The sequence below is a fragment of the Tamandua tetradactyla genome, chromosome 4 (genome assembly GCF_023851605.1).
Source record: "Tamandua tetradactyla isolate mTamTet1 chromosome 4, mTamTet1.pri, whole genome shotgun sequence".
In the NCBI taxonomy this organism is placed as follows: domain Eukaryota; kingdom Metazoa; phylum Chordata; class Mammalia; order Pilosa; family Myrmecophagidae; genus Tamandua; species Tamandua tetradactyla.
The window spans coordinates 25,881,217-25,901,203 of record NC_135330.1 but is presented as its reverse complement, the minus strand read 5'-3'; the positions used below and the strand labels follow the sequence as shown (position 1 = coordinate 25,901,203).

Genomic DNA, 19,987 nt, shown 5'->3' with positions numbered 1-19,987 from the left:
AATTACATGAACAGTTAAGATAAAATTATACTTAAATGAAAAACCACTTGAGAATCCAATAAATTTTGTTGATGCAAAATAAATACTTAAAAATCACAAGTTTGCACATCTTAACAAAAAATTTGAAAATATAATTGGAAAAAATCCCATTTATAATTGCAACAAAATGTTATTTCCAGGAATTTTATAACTTAACAAGAATTTATCTACATTAAGAAAAAAAGCAGGAAATTATCATGAATGAAAAGAATCACCATTTGATTGGATGGGATAACAGGACATGGAAAAATGTGATTTCTTCCCATATAATTTACAGATTTTACAGATACCAAAATTCAAATAGAACTCTATACTATCACAAAAAATTTTAACCTATCAAAATGCATTTTTTAAATATAAAAATAATGAAAGGGAATGTCCTAACAGATAGTAAAATTTATTAGTTAGTTGCAATGAGTAAAATGTGTGACAATGTTTAAAAAATCAACAGATGGACAGAAAGGATAAATAACCCAAGTACAGACCTTAGGATAAGAGCTCACTGTTGACCCAGATTGAGGCCAGAATTCTACACCTTATCCATTTTATGCCCTGGGATGAATTATTTAACTTTTCCAAGCTTTAGTAACATTTTTTATTAAACAAAAGAAATAATGGCATATAGAGTTGTAAGAATTGCATAAGTTGATGTAACACACTTTGGGCAATTATGCTTTCAAAAATTATGAGCTGTTACAATTATTACACTATTACATGATCATTATTATACATTATTATATGATCGAAGAAGTATTACAAACAAATAGCAATGGTATGGATAATAAGAACAATTATATGAGGATATTAGTTACTTAGGAATAAGTTTTTTAAATAAATAATAATAGGCAATATAATAATGATAATAGCTATTTAGAGATTACACTGGGCATTTAGTTCTTTACTTACATAAGCTAATATGTTTAATCCTCATAGTAATCCTAAAGGGTAGATATAATGATCATATCATTTTTGCAAATGAGAAAACTACAGCACAGAGATGTTAAGCAACTAGCCCACAGCTAGCTAGTAGCAGAGTCATAAGTCAAAGTCTGACATTTTATGTTCAGAATCCATGATCTTAATCCCAATACTCCATGCTACTCCTCATATTAGTGCCTCACCTTCTACCATGCACTGTGATAAATTCCAAATGGATTACAGAGATAGATCTCAATGATGCCTTCATTAAAGTGCTACAATACTATGGGTGAATTTTTAATTGCTCTTGATGTCAGTACTGCCTTCATGAGCATAGACATAATGGAAGAAATCAGAGGAAAAAGAGCAATAGATACTACTACAAAACATTTTTTTTTAATTTCACTTAAAAAACCTTCTAACAGAAAACTTTGTCTGAATTAAAATTATAACCTTTGTATCATAATACACTACAAAAAAGTCAAGTGGTAGATCAACAAAAAACTGAACTGATATAAAACAGGAAGATTCCAGTGTAGGGAAAAAGTGATACTGAGTAAGAGAAATAATATAAACAAATTTTAGGATTTGGGGAAAAAATTCTGCCCAAAAACAAATAGAACAGATCAAGACTTCAGCAGAAGGAAAAGAGAAAAAGAATCTCTCTCCTAGAAGTCAATCACGCAAAAAGTGCAATATTAAAAACCGTACCACATATATAAGACAAGAAGCAGATAAAGAGCGGAGAAAATCTGATGAACCCTTATCTAGATTGTTAAAGAAAAAGAGAGAGAGAGAGAGAGAGAGAGAGAGAGAGAGAGAGAGAGAGAGAGAGAGAGAGAGAGAGAGAGAGAGAGAGAGAAAGTGCAAATAAATAAAATCAGAAATAAGAGGGGGCAGACCCCACAGAAATAAAAAGGATCATAAGAGTATACTATGAACAACTGTATGCTAACGAATTAGACAACCTAGATGAAATGGACAAATTCCTAGAAACACACAAACAACCTATACTGATGCTAAGAGAAATAAAAAATCTCAACAGACCAATTAAAAGTAAAGAGATTGAATAAGTCATCAAAAACTTCCCAACAAAGACAAGCCCAGGACCAGATGGCTTCACATACATGTGAATTCTAACAATAATTCCAAGAAGAATTAATGTCAATCTTATTCAAACTCTTCCAAAAAATTGAACAGGAGAGAACATTACCTAACTAATTCGATGAAGGCAACATTACCCTAATACCAAAGCTAGATAAAAATACTAAAAAAAAAAGAAAATTACAGATCAATTTCTCTTATGAATATAGATGCAAAAAAATAACCCTCTACAAAATACTTGCAAATCACATCCAACAGCACATAAAAAGATTTTATGCTGTGATCAAGTGGATTTAACCCAGATATGCAAAGATGGCTCAACATAAGAAATTCCATTAATGTACTACACCATGTGAAAAAAATGAAGGGGAAAAAAAAACATGATCATCTCAATTGAGGCAGAAAATGCAGTTGACAAAATCCAGCATCCTTTCTTGATAAAAGCACATTTAAAATTAGGAATAGAAGGAAACTTCTTCAACATATTAAAGGGCATATATGAAAAACCCACAGCTAACATCATTCTCAATGGTGAAAGACTGAAAGCTTTCCCTTTAAGATCTAGAACAAGACAAGGATATTCATTGTCACCACTGTTATTCAACATTGTATTGGAAGTTCTAACCAGTGCAGTTAGGCAAGAAAAAGAAATATAGCCATCCAAATTGGATAGGAAGAAGTAAAACTTGCATTATTTGCAGATGACATGATCCTGTATGAAGAAAGTCCAGAAAAATCAACACCAAGCTACCAGAGATAATAAATTAAATCAGCAAAGTGGTAGGGTTCAAGATCATCAGGTAAAAATCACTTTTTAATTTGAGTCGTTTGTTGTTTTATGGTTGAGTTGTAGGAATTCTTTATATATTTTGGATATTAAGCCCTAATTGGATATGTGGTTTCCAAATATTTTCTCCCACTATGTAGGTGGTCCTTTCACTTGTGTGATAAAATTTTTTTATATAGTGTTTCTATAGTAGTAAGGAGCAATCTGAGGGGGAAATCAATAAAAACATTCCATTTACAACAGCAAACAAAACAATCAAATATCTGGGAATAAATTCAACCAAGGATGCAAAGGACTTGTACACAGAAAACTACAAAATACCATTGAAAAAAATCAAAGAAGACCTTAGCTACTAAATGGAAGGACATCCCCTGTTCATGGACTGGAAGACTTAATACAGTTAAAATGTCAATTCTACCAGAAGAAATTTGCAGATTCTATGCAATCACAGTCAAAATTCCAACAATGTACTTTGCAGAAATGGAAAAGTCAATTATCAAATTTGTTTGGAAGAGTAAGAGTCCCTAAATAGCCAAAAAAAATTTTTCCCTGAAAAACAAAATGTTTGAGGACTCACATTTCCTAACTTAAAATCTTATTATAAAACTATAGCTGTCAAAACAACATGGTACTGGCACAAGGATAAATAGACAGATCAATGGAACATAATGAGAGTTCAAAAATAGACCCTCACATATATGGCCAAATCATTTTTGACATAGCTGCCAAATCCACTCAACAGGGAAAGTGAAATATAGAATTATCATATGATCCAGCAGTCCTTCTACTAATATATACCCAAAAGAATTGAAAGCAGGGGTCTGAGCAGGTATTTGCACACCAATGTTCACAGAAGCATTATTTACAACTGCCAAGAGATGGAAGCAACCCAATTGTCCATCAACTGAGGAACAGATAAATTGTGATATACAGTGGAATATTATTCAGCTATAAAAAGGAATGAAGTCTTGAAATATCCAACAACATGGTGAACCTTGAATACATTATGTTGAGTGAAATAAATCAGACACAAAAGGACAAATATTGTGTTCTCACTGATATGAAATAATTTGAATTAGCAAATTCATAGAGTCAGAATCTAGAATATTGGTTACCAGGAGCTGGGTTGGGGGGTAGAGAATTTTGAGTTAATGCTTAATTTGTACAGAATTTCTATTTAAGTTTATTGTAAAGTTTTGGATATGGATAATAGCGATGGTAGCACATCATTTGAGTGCAATTAACAATACTGAATTGTCTATGCGAATGAGGTTAAAAGAGGAAATTTTAGGTCATATATATGTTACTGGAACAAAAATTAAAAGATAAAACATAGGATCATGTAACACAACAAACCCTACTGTAAACGATGGACTACAGTTAATAGTACAAGTTTAATATTCTTTCATCAATTGTAGCAAAGGTACTATACTGATGCAAAGTGCCAGCAACAGGAGGTGCATGGGAACACTGTAATTTTTACATGAACTTATCTGTAAACTATACCTTCTTTTATTAAAAAAATTAAATAAAAATCCTAAAAATCAAGAAGAAAAACACATCATTTCCCCCCAAAATGGGCAAAGACATGATCAGACATTTCATAGGAGAAAGGATGCAAATATCTACTAAATATGTGGAAGGTTCTATCATAATGTGCAATAAGTTAAATGCAAATCAAAACAAGAATATATTATTCTTTTCATCAGATTTTCAAGAAATATATAAAATATAATATACAGTACTAGGAGTCCAGATATTCTCATAATCTTGGTTTATAACTGGTTCAACCATTTTGAACAAACTGGAAACAACACCAATGCCTGTCCTTAGTGGTAAGATTAAATTAAATATGGCAACTCATTATGTAGCACTTAAAAGAAGGTAGATCTGTCTGTGAACTTAGAAGGAAAGATACCCAAGACATTTCATTAAGTGGATAAAACAAGTTCAACTTTCTATAAATATATTTATTGAGTACCTACTAAGCACCATGTTCTAGATTTTAGAGATACATCAGTAAAAAAAAAGAGACAAAAATCCTTGTCTTTGTAAAGCTTATAATTCTAGTGTAAAGAAGGTACAATATATGACCATTTTTTTACTTTTTAGAAATTTACAAACTATGCCTAGGTCTGTGTATGTAAACAAACATTTGTATGTGTATGTATATATGTATATACACTACAAAATGATTATCAGTGGTTATCCCTGTGGAGGTGATGTAGGATTGAGTGGGGGTCAAGGGTATATTTATTTTACCTGTATTATTTTCCCCAGTAAGAATGTATTCATGTATTTCTTATGTAGTTCAAATGAAAATCATGTTACATTTATACTTTGTGCTAAATAAACTATATATTGCACATAAGGCGAGGACTGAAGCAAGAACTAAAGAAGGTTTGAGGAGTGAACTTTTCTTTTTTATAGTAACAGCTCTAGTTTCAATATTGATCCTGAACGACTATATAAGAAATCTCTAACCAAAGGACCAAACAATAAACTAACTGGTAAGAGACGGAACTGAGAGCAACCCTTACTACAGTGACGCTGATTAACTCTGAGTGAGACATCCAGGAGCTAAACACTGGCATTTTTCAGGGATGAAATAGGCAGCAGCAAGAGGTGAGATAAGCAGAGGGGTATGGGTATGGCTTGTGAGAGATCTCCCCAGAGAGAGAAAACCTGCAGTCTTTGGTGTAGGCTGCAACAGCAACATGTATGGACCTCCTCTGCCACCCAGACAGCTGTGTAGGAATTAAATGGAAGCTTCTTGTCTGGAGATGTAGAGTCCACAATATTTAAAGAAGTGCAAATTAAAACAATGGTAGTTATCTATCCAGAACCAAGGAATTGATATCATTCGAATGCTCATAATTGAAAACAGTCAGGAATAGGAAGACATTAAGAGTTAAGATATTATCTGTTAATACAAGAGAAAGTTCAGGTCTGAAATTGATAAAATAATAGCTTCTCCAGTGGGAAATATTAAAACTAAAATATGCTATAAAAATGCCAGAGAATTCAAATCATACAAGATTTCAGCTTACTTGAAATCAAACATATCAATGCTTTGTAGAAAGACAGAGAAGACAAGAGAGACAGGGAGGAAAGGAAAGAAGTAGGGGGTAGAGGGCATCTGTGGGGCAGCAGGGTGGACAGAGGCAGACGGAAAAAGCCCTTTGTTTACACAGTTCCTTTTCCCCTGGTGACAAGGTCCAGACTCTCCTGGCCCAAGGAAAGACCACAGCTGAAGTGGGAGTCAGATTCTCACTATTAAAGGGATTTTTCAAGGTAATTTTGAGAAGATAGGATTTTCTCCTCACTAACTGATGTTAAGCACTAAACCTTCAACTAAAATGCAACTCAACTGTAAAATACAGTAAGCACATCTGCGTTTTCTTTTGTAAAAAATCACAGAAGACATACTAAGACATGCTATACCAAATAGAACTCTACATTTTAAAAATGCAGAATAAATTAGCAGTCCACACATTTCACTAAGTGTGACTTTTATGGACTCGATTCTCTGTCTAGTTAATTAAAATAATGATTGTTGCATTTTATAAGCTAGTTATTGGCCCCATTGGAGATAGAATTAAGGGATAAAGGGAGACAAATTCTAACAGCTGTTATGGTTTTCCATTTTTAATCAGATTAATTTATCCAACTTCATTCTTTTCAGGTCAAACAGTTTTGGTATCAAATTTTTTAATGAAGTAATCAATAAAAATAATAGCCAATGAATTTACATGAAGTTACTACCCTAATTAAGACTATTAAACAAGATTCATGATGCAGTTTACATACTATAAGAGGCAGTAGTGGAACACTCTGATTAAGAGAACAAGGTCTAGAATCAAATTGCCCAATTTGAATTCTGGCATTGACATTTATAATCTGTGTGATGGGGCATATTACTTGATCTCTCCATGCCACATGGTTTCCTTATCTGTAAAGAAAGAAAGAAAAATGGGGGTACTTACTTCATAAGGTTGTTAGAAAGAGATCATGAGTTAGTGTGTGTAGAGCACCTAAAACTGTACCTGAAGCACTCAATCAATGTTAACTGTTATGTTTTCTATAGAACTGATAAGAGTGGACAACCATTCATTTCTATACCTTTTTTATTTTTCTTTTTTTCTTTTTTTTTTTTTGTAAATACAACTTGCCTACTATGTTGGCTTCAAAACTGTTAATTTACAAATCTTAAAATGGATTTATAGTTCACACCATGTTGGAATAGTCCATTTCTCTTTCTTAAAGGAGGGGGTGAGAATGGAGAGGAGACTAGGTAGAAATGAATGAGAAAAGAGGGAACTGGCATACTGCCATTAAAAAATATTGAATGCTTAATTTTTCCTTATGATATATTATATATAAGCTTCAAATTTTTGAGAATATAAATAGGTTCTCAGGAAGCAATCCTCAAAATAATGAAAGAATCAAAATAATCTGCTAACAATGCTACACAAAGGCTATCAGAGCATTGCTTTTTCTCAACAAAAGGAAGTATCATTATTTTCTCAAAATAGATTAAAGAAAATGCCTTTTAAAGTTCCGATGGTCTAATTCACAAATTCTTAGATTAATAAATAATTAACATGTATCAATACATTGTATAGCTAAATCCTAGGTAAAGTCTTGTTAAAACAAGTAATTAAAAAGAAGGAGGAGGAAGAGAAGGAGAAGGAAGGTAAGAAGGAGAAAAAGAAGAAAGAAGAAAAGAAAATCTGTAAGGGTCAAGCACAGTGGGGTGAATAGCATCCTTCCCAAACTCATGTCTACCAAGAACCTCAGAATGTGACCTTATTTGGAAATAGGGTCTTTGCAGATGCAATTAGTTAAGTTAAAACGAGGTCATACTGGATTAGGTAGGCCCTAAATCCAATGACTGGGGTCCTTATAAGAAGAGGAGAGGACATACAGATGCACAGAGAGGAAGCCATGTATGGTGGTTTGGAGCTCGTACCCCAGAAAAACAGGTTATTAAACTTAATCCATTGCTGTGAGAATGGATTGATTTTAAATGGGACACTTTGATGAGGTTACTTCAGTTAAGGTGGCCCAACCAATCAGGATGGATCTTAATCCTATTCCTAGAGTCCTTCATAAGGAGAATGAAATTCAAATGGAATGCCACAGAAGGAGCAGCTAGAAGCTAAATCAATAGACCCCAAGAGAAGGCAGAGGTCAGGAAAAACCACCATGTGCAATGCCATATGAACAAGAAGCCCAGGACCAAAGATCACTGGCAGTCAGCCCCAGAACACCAGTCTTGAGGAAGAAAGCATCATCTTGACGAAAGCATCATCTTGATCTTTTTCCTAGTGTCAAAACTGTGAGCTAATAAATTCCTATTGTTTAAGCCAACCCATTGCACCGTATTTGCTTGAACAACCAAGAAAATTAGAACAGTATGTAATGACGGAGCAGAGATTGGGGTGTGCTACCACAAACCAAGGAACTCCAGGAGCCACCAGAAGGAGTCTCCCTTAAAACCTTCAGATGGAGTATAGCCTTACTGACACCTAGATTAAGACTTCTAGCCTCCATGGAAAAAAATACATTTCTGTTGTTTTAAGCCACCAGGTTTGCAGTCTTTTGTTACAGCATTCCTAGGAAGTAATACATCAAGGAAAATAGAAGCTTCAGAATTTATAATTTACATTATAAATTGAAGGATTTAAATTTTACACTCAGTGGTAACAAGCAATGCTATGTTATCCTAACAGGAAAGAAAGTTTAAAAGAACAGAACTCATTTTACACATACGGTATATTCTAGAACAATTGTGATAAATAAACTTATTGGCAAGTTAAATTATATTCACACTGACTTGAATTGCATAATTTTAGAAACGTGTTCCCTGAAAAGCAATCTAATACATCCAATAAAAATTAACTTTAAATTCTTTTGCTAAGTGACATCCTCATATAATGCATACATACAAGCATTATACATTCTCAAAAGTATACCCTTATCATACCTTGTCACAAATTTTTTAGAATTCTTATTATTTCAGTTATTTTTAAAACACTATAGCAGCAGTTATATCACTGATAAGGTTTTCATTAAAATTGGCTACCTTGAGGATCAAGAGACAGATGGACCAAACATTTATTCAATTCTTCCTATAAATAATAACTCTTTTGTAAGCACCTTCCTAATTAAAAGAACGTCACAAAAAACTGCTGACTGGCTCTAAAAATATTTGCCATCCATTAAAAAATACATGTTAAAATACAAGAACCTTTAAAATGCTTTAATCTTCTTATAGTCTTAAGGAGCTTATTTGAACATCTGGGGATAGGGAGAGGGCATTTTTCTTGTTCTCTACTCAAAAAGATGTCCTCAGAAATTAGTCCATGAACCACACCTGTTGGAAAAATGGGTCCATTACCACTATGTACTGAATAAAGATGAACATGCTTTAAATGAGTAATCCCACAATAGGTTTACCAACATCATTTTTTTTATCGGAAAAGTATCATCTTCATTTAGATATATGACTTGTTATAAAATATTTCTTAAAATTTCACTTTTTATTCATTCATTCCAGGGGTATTTGTTGAATATCTTCTATGAGCCAGAGTTTGCAAGGTAAACATAAACAGTGGTTATACAGATTTCATTGCTGCTTTACAGAAGTTTTCCTGATTCCAAGGTGGAAAAAAGGGCCCAATTAGAAAATAAAAGCAATGTTACTATTTTCCTTGAACAGTAACAAAATAATAAAAATATTAAACAACAACAACAACAATAGCAAGCACTTCATGTGGCACTTACTATCAGCCAGGCCCTGTTCTAGTACCTAATTTATATTATCTTACTTGATCTTCACAACAAATTTATGAGGCAGTACTATTAGCAGTTTTTTGCAGAATAGAAACCTGAGAGACAGAAAGATTAAATAACTTGCTCATCAACACACAGAGGTTTCATAGCCCCAGTTCTATGACACTGCACTAAACTGTTTCTCAATCTAATATAGTCAATAGAATTATTTAATTATTTAAAAAGGAGGCCAAGAGAGGAAGAAAAAACCAGATGATGGATTGAAAAAAAATTCATTAAATTTAATTAATAAATGAACTATCTCAGGGCTTTAATAATGAGGTATTAATCATTTTATATTCCTTTAAGAAGACAACAAACACAAAAATCCAACCACGCAAATTAAATTATTCTAAAAACAAATAACACTCAACAAGTACCTGTAGCTGTCATCTGTGATGTACCACCTCCAATGCCTATTTTCTCTTCATCCAACAACATCTCTGACTTTCAGGCAGAAAGGCAGACCACCCCCATTACCAGTCCATGTGATACGGTAAGAAGCCACCCAAGTCCCATATGATCTTGGCCTAGGCCAATCAGTGCATCTCATTCCTTGGCAACATTGAATGGCCCAGGAATGAGCACATGTCCAATCAGTCTATACAATCAGAGTGAATCTTATAGTTTTTCTGAGAATTCTGAGAGACTCTTATCTATACTGGATTCAAACCAGAAAGGAAAACTCCCAAGAGTTGCAACCCTTTGGGGTCCAAGAATGACAATAATAGCAGAGAAGCAGAACCAATAGAATGGAAAGGAACCAATTCATTGTGACACTTTGAGCCATGGATTAAATAGAACTTAACTCTATGGCTGAATGTTCACTTACACAAACTAATAAGTTCCCTTTTTCCCAAGGTCATTTGAGTTGAGTTTCCTGAAATTTACATCTAAAAGAATCTTAACTGATATAGATATAGATACCAGGCAGTAGAAGTGAGGGTTAGGATTAAGACCCTGAAATGTGGAATTGGCTGCATAGAGTAAGGAATGGAGACAGCTGCAAGGAGTTCTCTATTTTAGGCTGGGAAGTTCACAATCTTTTTTACCCAGTAGTGATAAAGTTGATCAAATGCTCATGTGTTTTAATGTTGAACTCAATCCATGTACTTAACAGAGGCTGAAGAACCAGGGAACTTATAGGAAAATTTCAGGATGTTGGGATGAGTTGACAACCTTTTTAGACCTGAAGAGGATCCAAAAAAAGAGACAAAGTTCATTGCACTTAGCTTTTAGAAAGTAGGGTAAGATAAGAAAAGTCTTATCTGCTTGCAGCCTATATAACTCAAGAAAGTTGAAAATCCAGTTATTTGGAGACCTATGGGTTTAATCTAACTTTAGAGCAATGGAAGGCATAGTGATGGGGATAAATAACAAATGATAAATGTGGGACTAGCAGGTACTCTGACACCCAGGCTCCAGTAAGCACCTGCTCTACTTCCTACCTAAGGAGGAAGTCTTCCTATTTGTACAAATGCACTTGGATACAGTTTGGGGTCAAAGAGCATGTTAGCTGGGCCTTCTTGACTTAGACTTTAGTGGGTCAAAAGGATGTGGCATCAACCCTTCTGGGCTCAAAAAGTCCTGTCCCCTAATGGTAAAACACGGTAAACTACATCTCCACTTCTCTTCAGCTACTCAAACCTTCTGAAGAAAATGTTTCACAAACATCTATAACCATCATTTGTCAAGGACCTCCTCCATTGTCTGTTCCCTCTTATTACAATACTACCTCTTACTTTCAGATGGCAATCTCTCATCTTTTAAATATTAAAATACAAAATCCCATCAACTGACTTCAACCTCCAATCTTATCACTTCATTCACTTAATCCTGTTACACATTTTCTCTGACTTCAGTAAAACTTCCTGTGCGTTAGCGTGCCCATTTCCTTAAATTTTTCAGTCAGGATTATTTTCTCATCTTTTTGTTTTTTCTGGGTGCATGTTCAGGTTATACTTTCATATATCTCTTGCTGTTAGGTGAGGTCAAATGACTGAGATCTGGTCAATGGTGTGAATGGAAGTGAGGTGTGCCACTTCTAGGCTGAGTCTTGTAAACTTTCTTCCCTCAGGCTTCTTTGTCATTCTCATCTGCTGAAAGAATGAGGAGGATTCCAAAGTCCCTATGCGAAGCAAGGATGCCCTCATCCCTCACAATGATCTTTCATTGGATTGTAATACTAGTTGAATTAGACTTTTATTAAGTTAAGCTACTGAAGTTCTGGGGTTTTCTGTTACCTAGTTGACCTATCCTATTACATCAACTCAAGTCCATTCATATTAGATTTTATAAACCTATTTGCAATCTATCTCTCTTCAAAATTTTAATTCATCTGCCCACTTGACTTTACATCCTTCCTGCCTCCCTAGGGAAAAAACACCTACCTCAGGATATCAATTCAATTGTCAGCTTTCTTAGTTTTGCACTACTGTCCAGCTGTGCAGTAGAAAAGCAATACCCAAGACCAAGTCGACTGGCACCACTACTGGACCCTTAAGGGGTATCCAATACTGCATAGGTCTTCTACCAACCCAACTATCTGCAACTTGCCCAATGTTTCCTGAGGTCTCAGAAACATCTAATTCTACTGATCACTCCCTTTCCTTGAAACTTTTCCTCCCCTTGGCTTCCATTCTACTACTCCAAGTTTTATTACTTCTTTTCATTTCTTACTCCCTTTTTCAGTTTCTCATTCTGTTCCAGTTTTTTCTCTCCATCATCCTTTAAACCCAAAATTTCCTTCTATACTCTCATCCTTTGGAGGTGATATCCTGTACCCCCAAGGCTTCAGTTATCATGTATATTTTGACAAATCTAAAATTGTTATCTCCAGCTTAAACAACTCCTGAACTTCAGGCCCTTCTGATGCCTAAGTAGAAACAAACAAAATATCCACAACTGAAATCAACACCTTCTCATCTTTGAAACCTGTTCTTCCTTCTCCTGCATTGCCTTTGTCAATGAATCTCCTTAGCCATGAACCTGGAAAGATGACGTAACACTCTTCTTTACTTTGCACAACTACTCATTAACTACTTCCAATTCAATCTTCTTAATTTATTTTGAATCTGTATCTTCTCCTATATACCTCCTGCTACCAATATTTATATTTTGTAACATGAATTACTTCAAAAACGTCTTCACCTATTTCCATATTTCTGTTTCACTCCTCCAAACCATTCTACATGGATGACACACAGATCTTTCTAAATAAAAATTAGATGAGATCCCTTCCCTGTTGGAAATCCTTCAATGGCTCCCAATGTTGTTGGAATAAATAGTTCTACCTTCAAGAATTCAATGTTGTTGGGATAAATAGTTCTGTTATTTTGAATTTTAGACATTTTTGTCCAATTTTACACTAGTTATTTATATTCAGATCTCCCAAAGCAACTGTAGTGTGTTGAATAGCGTCCCCACGAAATTCATGTCCTCCCAGAATCTCAGAATGTGACCTTATTTGGAAATAGGGTCTTTACAGGTGAAATTAGTTAAGGACCTTGTGATAAAATCATCCTGGATTTAGGACAGGCCCCAAATTCAATGACTACTGTCCTTACAAGAAAAGGAGAGAACCCGTAGAAGAAGACAGCCATGTGAAGACGAAGGCAGAAAATGGAACTATGCTGCCACAGGCCAAGGGATATCTGGGGCCACAAGCAGGTAGAAGAGGCAACAAAGAATTCTTCAGAGCATGACCTCCAATGACACCTTGACTTCAGACTTCTAACATCCAGAACTCTGAGAGAATAAATTTCTGTTGTTTTAATCCATACAGTTTGAGTAACTTCGTTATAATAGCCTTAGGAAACTAATACAGTGACTCATAGTCAACAAATTCACCCTCTCTGGTTCTGGATCCAAATTTGACTCTCTCGTTAAGATCTTTTCTTCATGAAAAATACTATCGTGTTGCCTAAATCATAAATTTAGATAGCATCCCTGACAACTCCCTGCCTCTTTCCCAAAACCTAGTTCATCACAAATCTTGTGGATTCTTCCTACTTAATAACTTTTGAATACATATACTTTTCCTCAAATCCAGTACAAATACCCTAGCCCAGACCACCATAATGGGGTCTTGGTCCCCTGCAAAACCTTTTCTCCACATTACAGGCAAAATGATCTTTCTAACATGTTAATATGCTCATGCATAAAATCTTGAAATGATAGTCCATTGCTTTCAGAATGACAAAAATAGCTTTATTGGAGCTTAAGTTCTAATGAAGGAAGAAGTGATACCTCAATGAAACCCGAAGGATCAGTAGGAACTCATTTGGAAAAAGTGGGCCAACTTCAATCTGCTTGCTTAACCTCATTCCACAGGACTGTAAGCTCCCTGAGGTAGGGCCAGTGATTTATTCATCACTCTATTCTTAACACCCACCACAGTTTTTGACACATATAGGTCTTGAGTACGTTTGATGAGTAAATGGATGAAGTTTATATTTAAATTTCTGGACAGTCCAAATTTAGGCTCTTTAGCAGCATGCTCACATTTTTGTACCTTTGCTGGCATCAACTTATAGAATTATTAAATTTCTTGGCAGACAAAATGATTGGATTTTAGACTTTAAAAAAGATTTTTGTTTTTCTTCAATTCTTCTAAAATGTTTTGAGAACAGATGCTGCACAGCAATCTCTTATAATTTATGAGGATATCAGAATGAATAAACCACATGCTAGGATACCGTAGGATATTTCAGCCCCACCAACCATAAAAGCTGGCATCAGACAGCAGGCTGGATGCCAAGGCTTTCTGGCTTTGAGCCTTTAGATAAGCAAAAAAATATTTTTATACAAATCCAACTCAATATCACATATTCAGATTCATAAAGAAAATGGTTTCAAGTTATCATGGTTTATTTCTGCTAAGCAAGAAAAAAAGACATAAATGACCCCTTAAAATAAAACATTATTCTAGAAAATAAGATTTTCAGGTCTATAATCCCTTATCTGCAAGCTGCAAAGTTTTATGTGTTTTTGATAAATTTGGTGGCAAAATATGATCTGATCTGACAGGAGGCTATTTATATCTTTCATTTAATCTAGTTGATATGAATTTTCATTTGTTCCATTGCAGAAATATAATGTATTTGATTACAGTGTGCTGCCTCAGACCCCACTGGAGTATTGGGCAACATAATGATATATGCAATGATTATCTTTCTAAAATCCAGAAAACTCTGACCTTCAAGAAACATTTGGCCCCAAGGATTCTGTATAAGGGATCTGTGTTATATTATAATACTAACCCAATTCTATTATTTTGAGTTATAAAGCATCCATGTGTTGGTTTTGAAGTACTCAGCAAAAGTAAAGTCATAGAAACACAATTAGCATGATTTTAGCATTTGGAAGTAATATAATTGAAAGCTGGTTTGAGTTTCCTTTCAGATCTGATTAAAGTATGCATTTATGCTGTTATACTATTGCTTCTCCTCTATGCATAAATTTCTATGAGCTGGAGATGTATCTGACTATGACAAAACCTTTTAGGTAAATCCTTCACACTGCACCCAACCTCAAACTGTTCATTGGAGTCATCAGACTAATTTGCCATAAGTCCTAATTTTCCCTATGTTCCGTTTTCCTCATTTTATAATTTTCTTACACTTAATATTTTTTCTTCCCCAAATTTTGAGAAGCAGTTTCTACCCACTGGGAACAAGGTTTCTATTCTTTACAGGGAACACATCTGGTACAAGGCTACAAACTTCATTATGTATATTATTTCTTACTCTCACAATCACCCTGCGGAGATATTTATTCTTCCCATGATACAATTGAGCAAACTGAGGTTCAGTTTGTCCAAAGCCACACGGCTCTAAATGCAGAAAAGAATATGAATCCAGGAACGTCTAGCTCCAAAGTCTGCTTTTTCCAAAACATCACGGGACACCTAATTGCCCCATGCTCTATCTTATTCTCAACTCGTACATAGTTGGAAGGAAGATTTTAAGGCTGTTTCATCCATGGTAAAAATAAGAGCATGACTTTTTTTTTTTGTTAATACCTATGCTGGTCAATTGACAGTATCGTAGCACTTACAAAAAATGAAAATATGGTATTGGTCTTAAGAGATTCAACTCTAAAACTATATAAAATTTCAATCAATATAATTTCATTTTGTTTTATTTTTTTTTAAATAAATGAGTAATTGGAATTGGGTATGTTTATCAACAAACACATCAAAAGCAGATGCACAAGATTTACCCACCTTTTCAGAAGCACCATCTTATATTTATTGAAAACATTACCACGCATGGGGAAGAGAAAAGCTTACACCTTGTAACAACATAGCATAAAAGGACAGAGATGAAGATCATTAATGATTTTAATTATTTTAAGGCCCATTAAAATTAGGAAAATATCAGAGCACCCACAGTTGTTAAGGGTTTATTGTTACAGCATTTTAGAATTTACTAGTTCATACCTTTAAATCACAGCAATTTATTAGCAGTGAAGGGATGAACCCTCTTAAGAAGACTTTATTTCAATGACAGGGTGTTATGGACAAGACAGCCTAAGTTTAAAAATATTAGTATCAAGCGCTAGTTGAGTTAATCAGTTAAAGACAAACTGTGCCCCTGGAAAGCTAAATGAAATAGCAACAGTAAAGCTTACAGAACTTAGCTCGTACAATTTGCCTTGAAGGCGGAAGATTGGTTCCCTGAAATAGCAAAGAATTATATGCTTTAGTTCAGAAAAAAAGTTTTTAAAGAAAAGTCTGTTATTACCTCTTCTCCTTTCAAAACAATGGGAAAAGTCTAGAGCAGAGGTTTCAATATGTTTAATAATTGCACCTCTGAATTTCAAAATAAGTATAAAATCATCATTGTTTTGACTAGAAAAGAAATAACAATGCAAATATTCATTATCACATAAAACATGTAAGACACAGCAAACTGTAAGAATTAATGCAATCTCTGCAGAGCGCTATTAGTCAGACAGCTGGTCAGCCCAAAACACAAAAGCTCAAAAGATCAGATCTTCATAGGAATTAATATCTTCATTAACCAACAGGAATTTGATGGCAGAGATTAAACCCAACAACTGCCTTCTTTATGAGCTGTCCCTTCACTGCTACCAAGCTGTGCAAATGTGTGAACTAGTCAGCAGCACCAGGAAGCTCATGCAAATAATCATCATAGTTTAAACTTGAACTGACTCAAAGATTCAATGTTAAATCAAATTTGGAGGTAATGTAAACAGGCAAAATAGGACACAAGGAGCCAAAATTTGAAAAGCAGAGCAGTAGCAGAAAAATTATCAAAAATAAATCAATATGGTTAACTGCATAAAATAGAGGGAAAAAAGCAATTCAATCCAAAAACCACAAAAGCAAAAAGAAAACAAAACAAAAAAGCTGCATTTCAAGCAAAATGTGCACATGATTTATTTGTATTAAAAAAATAGTCAATCAAGCAATTTAGTTCGAACTCTTTCGGACATGCATGCACTGATTCTCTTATATAATTCCTACCTGATTTCCAATTGTGTTTTTCTTGTGAACCTGACTGCTCCTCTGTTGAGCACTGAGAAAAGCAAAGGAAAGCAGCACTGAAGAAACTCATAATACTTTTTCTGAAAAAGTAACAAACATTAAAACGCATGCAGGATTTTAAAAACATCAACAACTGAGAGAGTCAGTTTAATTTGAGAAGAAAAACCAACTCAGTTGAACGCCTAGTAGCAATTAACAATCAAAAACCAAAAATATAACACAACAGGAAGAAAAGCTGCATTTGTAATATGAATTAATGGAAGTATTTGTGAAGTCTCACAGGTACACAGAGTAGTTATGATAAAAATTAACTGTAATTTCATAATTTATAAATTAACAATAAAATAACTATAATAAATAACCAACTTAATGTTTATAAGCATATACCATTTCTAAGTGCTTTACAGATTTTACTAATTTTAATTCTCAAAACAATTTAATGAGGTAGTGTCTATTATTATTCTCATTTTCCAAAAGGGGAGATTGAATCATAGAAAAGCTAACTGACTTCCCAAAGTCATTCAGCTAATAAATGGTGGCACCATTTGTTTGACTCAGTATACCAAACTCTTTGTGATATCCAATTCCATTGCTTTAAATTCCACTATATTCTGACAAATCATAGTGTATCTCCAGCTGGTACCCTAAACTCATGTTGGCTTTGAAAAGTCAACATTTCCACTGGGTATCTGATGAGCACCTCAAATATAATGAGTCAAAACTCATTATATCTGCTTCACCCTAAGGTTTCCCCTTCTTAATTGGTGGCAATTCCATACTTCCAGATACCTTGACTCTTTCTCTAACACCCCAAATCTCATCATCAATAAATGCCATTGAGTCTACCTTCTTAAAATGTATTTAAAATTCAGTCATTTTTCACCCACTTCCATTGCTACCAACTTGATCTTCGCCACCTCCAACTTTCACCTCGATTATTGCAATTGCTTCCTTTCTGGTCTTTACTTACATACATGTCCCACTAGCATCTATTCTTAACACAGAAGCCAGAGAAATCCTTTCAAAAGGGGTATCACGTCACTCTTCAGCTCAAAACCCTCCAATTCTCTGCACCATCATTCCACTCAGACTAAAAGCCAAAGTCCTCACAATAGTCTGCAGGGCCCTATTTAACTGACCACCAAACCTCCACTTCTTTGATTCCTACTCTCCACCTCTCGCACTGGGGATGTCCAGCCACACTGGCCCCCTTGCTCTCTTTTGAACCCTCCAAGCACACTCCCATCTCAGGGCCTTTACGCTAGTTGCTCCCTCTGCCTCGAATACTATTTCTGCATCTGTTTCTGAATAATGGCTTTCTGCATCACCTTCTTCAAGTCTCTTCAGTGAGAACCCTAACCACCCTATTAAAATTGCATCCCTCCTTTCCTCTAGGACTCCCATCCCCTTTATACTGCTCTATTTTTCCCTTTGAACATACTATGCAGTTTATTTATTCATCATATTTATTGTCTGTCTCCCTCCACTAGAATGTAAGCTCTCTGTGAGCAGGGGTTTTATTTGTTTGGGTCATGGCTATATCTCCAGTACCTAAAAAGTTCCTATCACATAGTTGGCTCCAATAAATATCTGTGGAATGGAAAATCCAATGAGGTTGATGCCATTATAACGCCTATGTTACACATGAACACAGAGGAGTTAAGAACTAGATATGGCCCTGCTAATTTAATCCCAGAACCCACATGTTTAGATGCTACACTTTCTGTCTCTCAGAAGAATAAAGGCTTTCTTTTGGTTAATCCATGAATAAACACCTAAAATACAGCAAGAGTTTTATTTCTCTCTGTATTTGTAAGAGAGATTATATAAATACAATAAAATGCAACTCTTAGAAGATAAGCAACGTCTAATCCTCTAACTGTTCCTTAGGGGTTTATAGAATCTGTTTTAGAAATCAATTAAATAGTCTAAAATAGAGAAAAATAAATTTAAAACATCAGTCAACTGTTTAAAATAATAGGATGTAATGATTCAGCAGCCCATTAGAAATCAACACCACATACTTAGAAGAGTTGTTCTAAATAGCAATCTTTATAATCTCCCATGATATACTTAAGCCATGTTACTCAATCTCAAACACATGAAAAACTACACACCACATTCAACTAAGTTTGGGCAGGGGAAAAGGATGGAAAAAGGCCAAGTACCCTTGATTACTAAAGATCATAAGTATGTACCTATGTTCTTTTCAATTTCTAATCTACTAATTTCAACACCTTTCTTCTTTCCTTATGTGTTATTTCTCTAGTTTTAAGACAGATTCTTAATTCCCTTGATCACTATAAAATTCATTGTTTTTCAATCATCCATCTGTATAATCTAAATCTCCACTATTCAGGTTTTTGCAGGTCAGGTTACGACCAGGAATCCAATATACCCACTCTGTCATCTGGCCACCCACGATGCCCTACTGCACTGTCTCAAGTACTACTTTTTCTGGTGCTTTGAATCTTTCCCAGACTTTCTTTTTACATTAAATGTCACTTTCCAGGGCCCTAAATGCTTTCTTCTCTTCTAGGAATGATTAAGAAAATCACTATTATAAGGTGATCATGCCTTCTTCAAGGATTACAGTTATTTCTCCCAAGCACCGTATATATGTTTCATGTATGTTATTTGTTTTTTAAGGAGAAATGTCTTAAAATAAAGCACTAATTTGATAACTTTAAAACTACTGATAGTCCAACAGGTGTGTACTTTGGAATAGGAAAACTATTGGGGAACCTCAAATTCAGTGTAAGTCCTTTTAAAATTACATAAAGGAAAAG

The 19,987-nt window shown here is 34.5% G+C and overlaps 1 protein-coding gene across 14 annotated transcripts in view; it reads right to left on the bottom strand.

Moving 5' to 3' along the window:
* DNM3 (dynamin 3) overlaps nucleotides 1–19,987 on the bottom strand; it is a 608,953-nt gene that overhangs the window by 320,264 nt on the left and 268,702 nt on the right. For 12 of the 14 annotated variants that reach the window (XR_013174093.1, XR_013174092.1, XM_077156971.1 and 9 more), the window contains 2 exons: nucleotides 17,178–17,229; nucleotides 16,335–16,364 (listed from right to left, as the gene is read on the bottom strand). Coding sequence is in view for 12 of the 14 variants with exons in the window: in XM_077156971.1 (XP_077013086.1) it covers nucleotides 16,335–16,364; nucleotides 17,178–17,229 (82 nt within the window). In the remaining 2 variants the exon portion in view is untranslated. The remainder of the gene's footprint in view (nucleotides 1–16,334; nucleotides 16,365–17,177; nucleotides 17,230–19,987) is intronic. The other 2 variants (XM_077156973.1, XM_077156976.1) reach the window with 1 other exon arrangement.